Here is a 13,862-nt window from a genome sequence, read left to right on the forward strand (position 1 = left end):
GGCTGCCTCAACCCTGGCAGTGTTCAAAGCCAGGTTGGATGAAGCCTTGAACAACCTGCTCTGGTGAGAGGTGTCCCTGCCCAGGACAGGAGCTTGGGATTAGATGATCTGTCTGTAAGTTCCATTCCAACCCCTAAAATTCTGTGATTCGATGAATTTCTATGTATATATCTCATGAATAAGCAGCGAGTGAACCCAGGGCCCCGGGCAGGGCAGTGTGGGGCACTGGGCACTTCTGCAGCCCCTGGCACATCTGTAAGGGTCACACCATGTGGCAAGACCCAGGTTGGGATGATTTTGCAGCACGCGTGGTGCCCCTGGGACAGCAGTGCCGCCCGATCCGTCGGCACGATCCCGGCCAGGCTTTACAGCTCCCACCTTGGAGACAGATACACACGGGTGGAGAGATGGATCTGTGTGTGGGGAGAGGGGATAACTCTGCCCAACACGCTGTGAATGTACATTTAAACAATGACACACTTTTTCCACTTCATTTGGCAAATCCTCCCGCAGCCCATCCCTCCGTCGCCCCCTCCGTGCCGGAGAGAGCGGCTGAGCGACCTTTCCCTGCTCACAGCGTGGTCAAAGGGTTAAATGTGAACTTTTACTCCTCTCCTGTCCCACAGGAGCTCCTTTTCCATGAGCTAAGGTGGGCTTTTCCCCCCTCGCCTTAAATAACGAGGGTGGTCCCAGCATACTCTATATCGAGACAGCTTTTCATCAGTTGCTCATCAGCATGCTAATTGCTGTATGACTAATTATGCCCTGAATTCCAGTTGATTTTCTTAATGAGACAGCTGGGTTAATTATGTAATCGTATGATTACATTAGCCCAGAGTGCCCTGGCGAAAAGGAAGGCAGGAGGGAGTGGGATGTCACCGGGCGAGGGGCGCGCGGGGGCAGCCCCGGCCACGAGTGACCGGAGAGGGCACCCCGAGACTCTACTCCTGGAGCAAACACCAGGCTTGGGTTCTTGACTTTATGAGCTGTGTCTTCTTCCAGCTCACAGAATGAGGGAGAAATGGGGGTTTCCCGAAGAAAATTCACTTTGGAAGTTCAGCTACTCATTGGTGGCTCTTATTGTGTCTCTGGGGTTGAGGTTGGGTTTGGGCTGAGTGATGTGGGGTGGTGGGTGAATTATGGAACCAGAGAATGTGCTGAATTGGAAGGGAAACCCCAAGGATCAGCCAGTCCAACCCTGCACAGGACATCCCCAACAATCTCACCCTGTGCCTGAGAGCATTGTCCAAACTCTCCTTGAGCTCTGTCAGGCTGTGAGCACTACCCTGGGGAGCTGTTCCAGTGCCCAAGCACCCTCTGAGTAAACCCTTTTCCTAATATCCAGCCTAAACCTCCCCTGACACAGCTTCATGCTTTCTCCTTGGGTCCTGTCAGTGGGAACAGAGAGCAGAGATCTGTGCTGTCCCTCCACTGCCCCTTGTGAGAAAGTTGAAGGCTGCTATGAGGTCTCCCCTCAGTCTCCTCTTTTCCAGGCTGAACAAGCCAAGTGCCTTCAGCCACTTCTTGTATGACTTCCTCTCTAGACCCTTCATCATCCTCATTTGGACACAAGTAGCTTTATATCTTTCCTGTTTTGTGACACCCAAAACCAGAGTAGTGAGGGGCTGCCTCTCCCTGCTCATGTAATGCACAGTTTGGGTGAGATCCATCTGTGACTTCCATCTAAAACTGTTTGTAAAGTCAGTAGTTTGCATGCAGCAGCAGAAAAAAAAAAAAACCCACAAAAAAAAAAAGAAAGGTTTTCTTGCCCTACTCTGCTCTTCAGAAAAGATTCATCATCAGGGCATATGTGTGGTGTGAGAACAGCCTGAGAGGTGTTGCTGCAGCTGCATTGCAGCAGCTCACTTGACGTGAAGTATTAATTTACCTTGCATTTGTAACGTTCATTTTGTCACGTGTGTTCATTGAGACGTGTCCATCCACCTCCTCTGTGGGGACAGGAGCTCCTCTGCGAGGGGATGGTGTGGTGTGTCGCAGCAGTGAGCGTGGGGATGTGCTCAGAGCTGCTGGAGAAGTGCTCTGAAGGACAATCCACTGGGAAGGAAGGGCAGGAATGGGCTTTGCAGATCCTGGGTTTAAAATACAGCACTTGCTGTTTCTCCTGTGGTAGTGGGAAGGGAGCCTTGTCAGGGATGGGATCCAGATGTGCTGTGCTGCCTACAGACACAGGATGCAGAGGTTTCTCTGTGGGTATGGGATGCAACAAGTGGATTAGGAAAACAGGGACAGAATAGGAAGCAGTAGAAAAAAATACACTAAATTTAGTATCAAAATAGACATCTCAATTTACTCTTGGGCAGTAATGATCTTGCAAAATGCTTCTTTGAGTTCTGAATGATCAGATTCTTTTTACCAGTTTTCTCAGTCTTACTTATCTTGTGCCTAGCAGAGATTCTGAACTTTTGCAGGAGAAGATTCAAAGCAAGAGAGTAATGCATGAAGAGTTTTCCACATGTCAGTGTTCAGTGAGGTGATTTTTCTCTTTTACAGACCGTAGAAAGGGCATTTCCTTCTCCACCTCTCTCCATAAGCCAGGGCCACTAGATTTTATTTTTTTTTGAGCCCTGTATGCCTGTTGTTTGTGTAATGAATCGAAAGTTTTGCTCCATTGCTTGTTTAAAAATTCAGTGACCTCCTGTTAAATGACATGAAACATACTTTGTCAGCCTGGTTAATATAAAAAGGTATGCTTTTCCATGCATGCATGTGTTAGGAAAAGGAGAGTATTTTGCTTTATTTTTAAATCCACTCCACTCAGGTGAAAAAGAAGTTGCTGTGACTGTAAGATTTATACTGGTTTCAGGTTAATTAGTGTTTATAAATACTCCAGAAATAACAGGGGTTTAGTTTTTTGGAGCTAAAAGGGCACGTTGGAGCTTGCCATGAGAAATGATTTGTCTCTCTGCCCGAAATGTCTTGGTCATTTTATTGTCATCTAATGATTGGTTTTCTTTAATGCAGTTTATAAGGAATAAGTCTATGAGGTGCTTCAGCTGTGGTTTTTTCACATGTCCTCCAGCAGTTTTTAGTGGCTCTAGGCCATTAGTCCTTCAAATAGGCTTTAGCGAAGTTTGAAGTTTAATGCACAGAGACTTTTTTTACATTTTGTTTGTTCTGCCACTGTTTTGCTACTTGAACATTAACCTTTAATAGAGCTAAATTAAATATACATGTCCTGATGAATAATTATGAGATTGAAGCATTTTCATTTTGTACATAAAGCTTCTCAGGGATTGCAAATTTGACTAAAGGTTTAGTCATTATTCACTTTGTAATGCCTATGTTATTTTTGTCTCTTAATTCTTTGCTGATTTCAATATAAAAAGCCTTGTGTATTTGGAGGAAAATACCTCTTGTGGGTGTCCTAGCTTTTCACAATGGGCACGGGAAAACAAGAGGGGGCAAAGTGCACCCACAATTTTGTAAAGTTCAGTTTCTTTCAGTGTGGCACTTTAGCACTGTTGGATAGAAATGCCATAGCTGAAGCTTAAGATCCCTGAGCTGATACGATTCCAGTTCCTGTAAGTGTTTCAGATGGGGATGGATGGAGACAATCCAGCCTTTCTTTATGTTGAGCAGATGAATGTCCTGGGCTGGCTCTGTGCTGGGAGCAGTGCTGAGCTGCAGGAGTGTGACAAAACGGTCCTTGCACATGAAGGTCGGAGACCTCCATGGGAGCAGTGTGATGTTGTGACAGCCCACACCGTAATTGGACCAGCCATAAATACTGCAGAGCCTTTAACTCGTGCTACTGCTCTGACTTCAGCTTTATATTTAATTCCTTACCTGTACCCCCCTGTCTCTGCCACAATAACATTTTAAGTTTGATTTATTATAAATATTTTAATACAGATAATAATAACCAAAAGTATTTGGCCTAAAAAGCATAAATGAAAAAGCTATGTAGTCATAAACTATGTATGTACAGAGAACAGATGACAAGCAACCTAGATTTTGTATTATGAACAGGGTAATGCCATAAGCTGTTGAAGAACCAGAGTAACAAAATGCAGCAGGCTGCTACTTAGAATGTCTCTGAGCTCAACATAACCCAGTGCTATTCTTTTATAAACTATGAAGCAACGTTGGCATATTGAAAAAACACACAGGCTCATGCTTAATGTGTTAACAGAGGTACAATAGACTTATTATGTGTTTCCAGAGACTGAGGGTGGTCTGAAAAATTAATGACTGTGGTGGTTGAAAATTAAGTGAACTCCCTAATATATACTGTTGTTGATCCACTGAGTTTGGTGTTTAGCATTCCTCAACAGGAGACTAAATCTTTGCAGCCATTTCACAAGAGATGCTGGCGCCCACAGCAGAAATATAGTCAATAATCTTTTATAAGTCCATCACACTCCAGCGTTTTCCTACTCTGACTGGGAAGAAGTCCCAGAATAAATCACACATGTGCATGTCAGGTGTGCTGAGGACCCTCTTTATCAGAAGAGGATGAATATCAGAGAATTAATACTGAGAGGACACTCAAAATGATTTCTGATTTTTAGTTGATTAAGAGTCTAAGAAGAGGGAACAAGAGTCCCCAAACTCGAGGTTCAGGGAATTATTTGCATCCACACAATATTTCTGATTCTCATTTTGCAAACAGAAATGCAAAACTGACCAGCTCAAGTGCCTTTGTATCATGACTGTCTGTGCCCAGGAACAGGATCCCTGTGGATTAATGCCAGGGTGAAGGAGGCATGTCCTAATTTCATGAATGGTTGGAAGGGACCTTAAAGACCAACTTGTTCCATCTCCCTGCCATGGGCAGGGACACCTTCCACTAGCTCAGGTTGTTCCAAGCCCCATCCAGCCTGGCCTGGAACACTCCCAAGGATGGGAAAGCCACAGCCTCTCTTGGCAACCTGAGCCTGTGCCTCAGCAGCCTCACAGGGAAGAATTTCCTGCCAATATTCCATCTAACCCTGGACTCTGTCAGTGGGAAGCCATTCCCCCTTGTCCTGTCACTCCAAGCTCTTGTCCAAAGTCCCTCTCCAGCTATCTTGGAGCCCCTTGGAGGGGCTTTAAGGCCTCCCAGAGCCTTCTCTTCTCCAGGCTGAACAATCCCAACTCCCTCAGCCTATTTCTACATTTAAAGGGTAACATAGGTACACTGAAATATTCCTGATTTTTTAAGTTTGCAGGATATGAGGTGAGGAACATACAAAGCTGATAACTCATAGTAGAGCTTTACTGGCCCTAAAATGGATATTAATAGAGAAAAAAGGACACTTGTTCTCCAAACTGCTTGAGTCACATCAGTGTTCCTGTTACCTTACCTTTTATTTTACTGTTTCTCTTACAGATCCAGTTCCAGCCTTGGATTTAGGGCAACAGCTTCAGCTGAAGGTTCAACGTATGCACGATATTGAAACAGAAAACCAGAAACTTAGGGAAACTCTAGAGGAATACAATAAGGAATTCGCCGAGGTGAAAAATCAGGGTAGGTTGCAAACATTCTTTTAATCAGCTTTTAATGCACACTGAAATTTGAAGATAGGGATTAAAGTCAGTTTTATTTCTTACAGCTAGAACTGACAGTAGCATTGAAATTCAGTATAGAAAGTACAGTAGTCTAGTACAGCCACTTCTGTATTTATGTGTAGATACAACTTTGGGTAGGCTCTTTGCATTTCTTTGAAAGTTTGATCTGCTGCAGCACCAAGTCAGGATGGAGTTGTTGTTTTGCATATTTGATTGTAGCCTTCAACACTGAAACTCACACCTGACTGACATTATATGTGACATTTATGAGAGGCAGTGCTGGTGCTGACATCAGGCTGAATGTGGGTGTGGATGCTTGTGGGACATACATCTTGCACTGGCATATACAAAAATCTGTATTTTCTACACACATACAAATCTGTACAAAATGGAACTTTTTCTCTACTCTTTTCCCTTATCTAAATGTATTACAGGAGCACATTCTGCATATGTACTTTATATTGACTCTAGAGACTATCCTCAGAGCAATGTAAATACAAGCTAATACTGTTTAATTATTTAAGTTTTAATGAGACCAGAATACATGAAAATCACAGAATTCTCAGTGAGATTTAAAGCCTGTTGGCTTTAAAACTGTTCAAGTTTTCTTGTGATTCAGAATGAAGTTTCCTGCACCAGGAAACAAAATTTGCTCAGTTGTGTACACCTACTTGCCTATCCATGGGATTGTACATGTCTGTGTTTAATGCCCAGTTCTGGATGGTGGAAAGGTAAATTGTCTTGGCATTTGGGAAAATGGAGATTTCATTTTATTTTTTATGTTATGGAACCCAATTCCATAAGGTAAACCCAATTTTTATATTATGTTGCACCCAAGTAACATTTGAAAGGTGCATTGACAGCTAAGTTGGTTGTGTTACATCTCACTTTCAGCTGCAGGAACAGATACGCAGTTCCATATTTTGAAATACATTTTGTTTTAGCATAGAGGGTGTGAGCTGTGGAGAGGGCAGGGACCAGTATGCCAGACTGGGGCTGGACTGGAAGGGATGTCCTGTGGGAGCTCTAATGCTCTAAGCCCAACAGTGGTTTTTGCTGGAAAGGTACAATAATTGCCATTCACTGTGCAGAGTTTTCCTGAGGCTGCACATCCAGCCATGACATAGAGGCTCATCCCAGAAAGTGGAAAAGCTCTTGACTTCCAGTTTTTTGCTGCAACCACTCATAAACTGGCATTTTTAATTTTCCCTGGTGTGCTCTCACTTCCTTTCCCTTTTCCCACTGTAGCTTTTGCGTTGTTTTTTCACTCCAGTGCGAGAGTTTTACTCTCTGTTTCAAACAGGGATTAATAAGCTATCCAGGGAAAAGGCTGTTGTTAGCTAAGGGTGCTTTGATCAGTTAATCTCTTTGTTTGGAGGGCTGTGTGTAAGCTATACAGTGTCTGTAAGAACTTCTTCCAAAACTGGTAGAAATGGCAGTGGCTGACACACTTTAGCTGACCTGAGCATTGAAGAAGGCACTTAGTGCTTCAAGCAGCGTAGAGAATTAAACTGTACTTGTCCAATACATCTGTTGTTAGGTGCTTAAATATAAAAACAGATTTTATTACAAAAGTCATATTTTTCCACATATTTGTGCACTTCTTATGTTCATTTTTGTAGCTTTGCCAGATTTTATTACAAAAGTTATATTTTTCCACATATTTGTGTACTTCTTATGTTCATTTTTGTAGCTTTGTTTCCTTTTAAGATTAGACATTCACACTTGGTCAGGGTGCAATTATATGTGTTTCCATGAGATCATTTTGCTCTCTGCTTCTCCACACTCCTGACTATTTTTGCAGATTTATGTCTGAAAATACCTGGAGCAGAGGTGTCTCCAGTACAGAGTGCATCCTTGGTCTATCCAGATGAGCATCCCTGTTGTCTGTGTGAAGGAGCATCCTTTGCTGATTCAGGAAAAGATCAGAATTTGTATGACTTCCCAGATCTCAGGGAAGAATTTCCCTTTGCTTTAAAAAAAAAACAACCCAGAAGCAGTGACGTGTCCTTTTCATGGCCTGTTACTCAGTAATGAGCCTCAGCTGATTTTTGCACAGCTAGCAAAATCCTGTTCCTTCACTCAGAGGCAGCTGCTTTGCTGGCAAGCATTTTTACCACTCTGCCCCCCCTTTTTTTGTGGTCACAGTGGCCCAAGCTGCCCTTGGTAATGCCCAGACAGTAGATCCTGTCACTTGCTCCCCACTGTCTGCAGTTCTCCACTCAAGTCTAACTGTCTGGACTTTGAAAGGGTTTGCGTGATATTATCAAGGTTTTTCTCCCAAGCCCATAGGCTTTACTTTTCATATTAGAATTTGTCTTCTTGTGATGTTTATGGAGAATATAAAGCTCTTTATGTCCAATAGTTTTTCTTTCTCCTAAGGCAATGTGAATGGCATCTGTTAATAAGCTGATGTCTTTAACCCCCCCTGCATCCCTGTGTGAGTACACTGAAATGCGTTGCTAGCTGCAAGTCTTCTGGCAGTCTAAGGCTTTTTCCAAATTCCATTATTGTTACAAAGCATACTCTGGTGAATGTCCTGCTTTTCCTCTTCTGAGCCCTATAAGGATTCAGTCCTTTCCTGTGGGTGGGATCAAAGGGCTTTCACGTAGGGATGGATCAGGGTGAGTAACGAGATGCTGTGCCATAACTCTGCAGGTCTGTGCATCTTCTCTCCATTCCTGGGCATGGGAGATGCAAGATAGCTCTTTATCTGAGGTGAAGCTTTCTGCAAAGTCCTTGGAAGGCTACAAGTGCACTCAGAAAGTTAAAATAATTAATGCCTGGGTGTAAACCCCAGTGTGGATGATGAGGCAGTGAGAGCACCTTTGGCTGTCCAGGGCTCCAGTGTGTCTGGTGGGTCTGACCTGCTGGTAATGCCAGTTAGATCCCAACTGCCTTATTTCTCATCACTTGTGGAGCAGAATGTAGCTGCATCCCAGATATTTGTTCAATTAGTGTGAGATTGTCTCTGTGCATGAGGCAGAGTGAAACTGTCTCTTTGAGCATGAGCACAGTTGGGTGTATTAAGTGTCCTGTGTGTAAATGCATACTTAAACTTACACTGGGACTTTATTAATCTTCATTCAGCACTGAGCTAATTTTAGACTAGTCAATAAAGTGATATTATATTTTGCAATTGATTTTTTTCCTTCTTTTTTTTTAAAAAAAAAAGTCATGTTAGAGGAACCTTCTTCACTCTGCTTTCCAGCAAACTCCATTGATCCTTCTCAACCTAAACACTTAAAGTTCAATTTAACATTTAGGGAGTAAAAGGTCTCCAAAGGGACTCATATCCATTGATTTTGTGTCAGAGTTGAAGAGCTAAAGTTTAAAACACACTGAGCCTACAGGGTAAAGCAAGCCTTGTGTTGTGGAACCACGTGGAGCTGTGTAAACTCATTCTTCCCCTATTGTTTTTCTGTAGAGGTTACAATAAAAGCACTTAAAGAGAAAATCCGAGAGTATGAACAGACCCTGAAGAACCAAGCGGAGAACATAGCCCTTGAAAAGGAACAAAAGTTACAAAATGATTTTGCAGAGAAGGAGAGGTGAGTGTGTGTGTGTGTGGCTGTGGGTGTTGTGGAGGAGGAGAGATGTATTTCTCTGTTTAATCTCCCCAGCCAGGACTGACTCTCCGGTGCACGGAGACAGCTCATATATTGAGTGATTCTGGCGATTTATGTGTTTGACATGGAATCATTTGATACTCAACTTTGCACAGAAAAACAATCGTGAGAGTGTGGAAGAGAAACAAGGACAGATTGTTTCTGTGCCATGGTGCAGTGTGGGGGTGTCATGTTGAGAAGGTGCAAACCTGCTTTTATTCCTCACTGGCTGTATTGTCCTCAGTGACACTAATCTGTCTCCATTAGCAGGCAGTGTAATTCAGTCTGCTGTGCTGCTCTGGGTGTCAGAGCTGGGGCACAGGCTGAACCACCCTGAGCTGGTTGAGATGGAGCACTGTACCCACAGCCTGGGTGAAAGATGCATCACCCCCTGCTCCCATGGTAATGTCTGTGAAAGGGGATGTGTGCCTGAATTATCCTGGAAAGGTTTTGCATGTTCCTACATGTCAAAATTAAGGAGGGTTTTAATGATATATTACTGATTTTTTATAAGCATTTTGGATGCATTTCTAATCTCTTGCAAATGACCAGATAGTGTTTGAATCTTTAGGTTAGTGGGCAGAAAAGTCAGACCAAGAGGCTGAAGAGGGAGTTCTTCCAGGCTGCATTCCCTACCTTGAGAATTTATTTCTCCCGTGGAGCAATAACACTGAAGCTATAATATGTTCAACATAGCGTGGAAAACCTTCAGTTTATATGTGCTTTTTAGCTGGAGAGTTGGTTGTTTAAATTCAGGTCTGAGTGGGAGGAACCTACCAGTGAATACAAAGTTGTTTTTAATTCATCAATAGCTGTGGTTTCTTTTTGATAAGTAGCTTGTAAGCAGTGGCTTTAACAAGTGCAATTTAGATATACTTTAAAATAAAATGACAGGTCATGAAATGCAAATAAAAGTGAGTATAAGAGAGGGTTTTGAGCTCTCAAAGTATATAGTTCAGCATGAAGGGAACTGACGCATGATTCTCGCTATAAATAGTTATTAACCTGGTCAGCAGTGTTGGAGAATAAATTTCTGCACCCTATGGAGTGCAAGCAGGATGCTGCTAGTTTCATAAGCCATTTCACAATTCTGAAATCTGCAGAATATCCTAAAAGCAACGTTGTAAAAGCACAGCTCCTGGGAGATGTTGGAGCAGCTCCTTTCCAAGATGAGTTTTCTAACTCCTCTAGCCTGACCCTTAGCAAGGAGTGCAGTGTCTGCATGGCCAGGTGATGGTGAAGTGGCTATAATGGGCACAAACAGGGAAATACTGCCTGTGGACAGAGGAAATGTGAACCTATTAGTGGTTTGCTCATGTTCTAGAGAAAAGATCAGTGTGAGATTTGTTTGGAAATATGTGTGTTTTCTTAAAGAGCAGCTAATAATATTGTTGCATTTGGCACCCATTACAGCTCTGATGAAACAGCTGCTGCATCTATTCACTCAATCAGTTATGGCAACAAATCCCTTCAAGATGACACTAAAATGGAAATATATCATTCTTCTTGTACTAACTTTGTACAACAGAGGGTGCTTGGTGACAATTTTCTCAATGTGTGTGACATTTCCAAAACAAATTATGCTCAAGAAAACCTTCCACTAAAGTTGTCATTTATATAGCAGTCAACTCTTGTATAATGTTCACAGCTTATGTTATGAGGTGGCTACGCTGTTAAAATTTTAATAAGTGGGACCACAAAGTATGAACAGTGAGATGATTTATGGGTCCCATCGAAGCACCTTGTAGCCTGTGTGGTGTTGGCAGTTGTCTGATTACAGTTGAGACGTTTAATCGCTCTATCTTCCAAATTTGCAGAACACAAGTAAGTTGTTTAACGTGATTACAAGCTCTGTTCTCACCTCTCCTCTCCCTGTTACAGGAAATTGCAGGAGACACAGATGTCAACAGCCTCAAAGCTGGAAGAAGCCGAACACAAAGTTCAAGCTTTGCAAACAGGTTTGGCATCACTTTTCTGGCCTGTTCTAATGATCAGGTGGGAGGTGAGAGGAGAGGGATCATGGAGTGTATCAGGACTGTGTGTGAACCATCTCCTGGTACTGCAGGGAGCTCCAACAGAGCTGGAATGTACTTTGTGTATTGGAGCTTCTTTTGGGCTCACACCTGCAGCAAACAGTCATGTTGCAGCCAGTCTGGTGGTAACTGCAGGGGACAAGGCCATGAAGCACAGCATCAGAGTTTCACTGCAGTTCCAGCAGGCCATGGAACTTACCATGCCTGTGTGTTCTGCTCTGGCTTCACACATTTCTGAACTCTGATAAATGTACCCATTGGGCAATGGGTGCAAACTGAAGGAGGGGAAATTTAGGTTAAATATTAGGAAAACGGTTTTCCCTGTGATGGTGGTGAGACACTGGCACAGGTTGCCCAGGGAGGCTGTGGCTGCTCCAACCCTGGCAGTGTTCAAAGTCAGGTTGGATGAAGCCTTGAGCAACCTGCTCTGGTGGGAGGTGACCCTGCCCTGAGGGTTGGGACTAGATGATCTCTAAGCTCCATTCCAGCCTCTAAATTTCTGTGATTCTGTGTGTAGTGATCAGGGTGAACCCACTTTCTACCAGTGTGTCTTGCCTGTTGCTGTGACTTGCCATTAATTTTCATCTCTGCATACTTGCAGATTCCAAGTCTGGAGACATTTGGCTTTGTTTACTATGAGGACACAATAAATTTTATTCCCTGAATTACTGCTACTGTTTCAAATGCATAAGCAGTATAGCCAGCTTAATAAGAAATTAATCATGCCTAGCTTTGTTAAGCAGAAACTGGGGATTTTTGCAATGTAACAGAAATACCCTAAGAAATTGTGAAAAAATCAAACTCCTGTGTTTTTTCTAAGTCACAATGTTTTGCCTAGGTAGCAAGATAAAGCAAAGAATTTTTCATCAGGAGATGTACAGCTTTATTTATGGCTGAATACTGCTGTTTCAGTACTGTAATGCTTCATGTTTATGCCTTTTAGCCTTGGAAAAAACCAGAACAGAACTATTTGATCTGAAAACAAAATACGATGAAGAAACTACTGCAAAGTAAGATTTCCCTGTTTTCTTTCTGTGTCTTCCTTCAGGGTATCACTGCCTTTTTTGTTTTGCTTCTGTCTGTTGGAGGCAGACGAGATGGGGGAGGCTCAGGCGTCCAAATTTGTTGGAAAACATGGTCATAATTTGGCCTCCTATGGAGAGATTATTAGTTTTCATATTTTCTTCCACCCAACAAGACACTTTTCCTGGCACACACATTGCTGTGTTCCTGCTTTCATTCTCAGGTGCTTCATCTTTGTATCTCTTAGGCTATATATATCTTTATTCAGAAATAGGGCAATTTCAGGAATAAGGTATTTACTGTCATCTTCCAATCTTGGTGAAAATATAAATTCATTTAGTAAAGGATTTATTTCTGTTTCACTGTAAGGCATCCTGGGTCTTTCTGCTCTTGGGGTAGCAGACATTGCTGTGTCAGGTTCCCCCCAAATTACAGAGAGTAATTTTTGGCAGATTTTTCTTGTTTTCAATTAGAACATGAAGGTAGTCTCAAAAATATATATATACATATATCCTTGTCTTCTTAATGGCTACTGTTTTCAATTATCCTCTGGTTTTATTAACAGTCAGGGCAGGGAACAACAAAAGAGCCCAGACTGCTGCTGGGCTTCCTTTGAACCCTTTATATTTAAGGAAAATTAGTAATGAGAAGGAATTCTCATGATCAGCAGGATTAAGTCCAAAGAGTCATTTCTGTGTCTGGAAATGGGGTGAGAATGAAGAAGCTGTTTCAGATGGTGGGACACTGTGAGAGAAGGGGTGGGGGACACATCACCTCCCTGTGCCCACTGCCCGTGTCCCGTGAGCCTCAGCTTCACCTCCTCTTCCAGGCAGGTGATGGGGTGAACCCTCTTGCTCCTGTGCCCACCACCCACCCTGGCACGGGAGAAATGGGAGGGGAAGGCTGCTGGCAGCTTCGTGCTGGGCCATGGGAAGCCACAGCCTGGGCTGGCTGGGAGGAATGTCCTGGACTTGGGTTTGTCTGGAGCTAAATGTTCCTGGTGTGGCTCGTGGCAGTCTGGGTAACACAGGGGTCTAAAACCAGTCAAACTGGCACGTGGTTCTGTGGCTCTTGAGGATCTCATTCCCCACTGAGTAGGAAAGATACCTGGAGCTCCCAGAATTCAGCCCAGAGGAGTTAGTAATCAGCACTTGGAGTTGAAACACCTTTTACATCATTCAGGATAACTTTTCAGGTAAACTTTGGGTTTGCTCTGGAAGTTCAGTTTCCTTTCAGTTCCATGTAGGTTGAGCTCCATGGAAGGTGATCAAAGGCATTTATGCTCCCTCTTTGATTCATCCTTCTCCAAAAGGCACAGACTAATGATGGTTCTGGTGGAGCCTTCAATTCCTGCAGATTGCCTTTATCCTTTCTCCTGCACATAAACTGATGTTGTTGCTGTTACTTTGTCTCACAGTCACTTCTGGGGCAACAGGCAAAGCTCAGTGATTGTAGGCTCTGAACCTAATAACCTCTCACCCTTTTTCATGTGTTTATTTGCAGAGTGTTTGCTCCACTTTTTAATCCTATTGCCCTAAATGCTGTAATGTATCTTTTACTGAGGAAAATCTGTTCTCTGAGATGTTTGTTGGTGTTTCTAATCTCATTCTTTCAGGGAGATTCACACAGAAATATTTTCATATGATCTGGAGTATGATCCTCACCTTATACATACATATATATATAT

At 43.0% G+C, this 13,862-nt stretch overlaps 1 protein-coding gene across 1 annotated transcript in view; it reads left to right on the plus strand.

Annotated features, from left to right (window-relative positions):
• LOC103804559 (protein CASP) overlaps positions 1 to 12,162 on the plus strand; it is a gene marked incomplete at both ends in the record, with an annotated part of 34,996 nt that extends 22,834 nt beyond the window's left edge. Inside the window, 4 exons of the mRNA XM_009077172.1 lie at positions 5,333 to 5,470; positions 8,939 to 9,062; positions 11,001 to 11,077; positions 12,096 to 12,162. Of these exons, the coding sequence (XP_009075420.1) occupies positions 5,333 to 5,470; positions 8,939 to 9,062; positions 11,001 to 11,077; positions 12,096 to 12,162 (406 nt within the window). The remainder of the gene's footprint in view (positions 1 to 5,332; positions 5,471 to 8,938; positions 9,063 to 11,000; positions 11,078 to 12,095) is intronic.
• Positions 12,163 to 13,862: the final 1,700 nt, after the last annotated feature.

This window comes from Acanthisitta chloris, unplaced genomic scaffold, assembly GCF_000695815.1.
Source record: "Acanthisitta chloris isolate BGI_N310 unplaced genomic scaffold, ASM69581v1 scaffold25036, whole genome shotgun sequence".
NCBI classification, from domain to species: Eukaryota; Metazoa; Chordata; class Aves; order Passeriformes; family Acanthisittidae; genus Acanthisitta; species Acanthisitta chloris.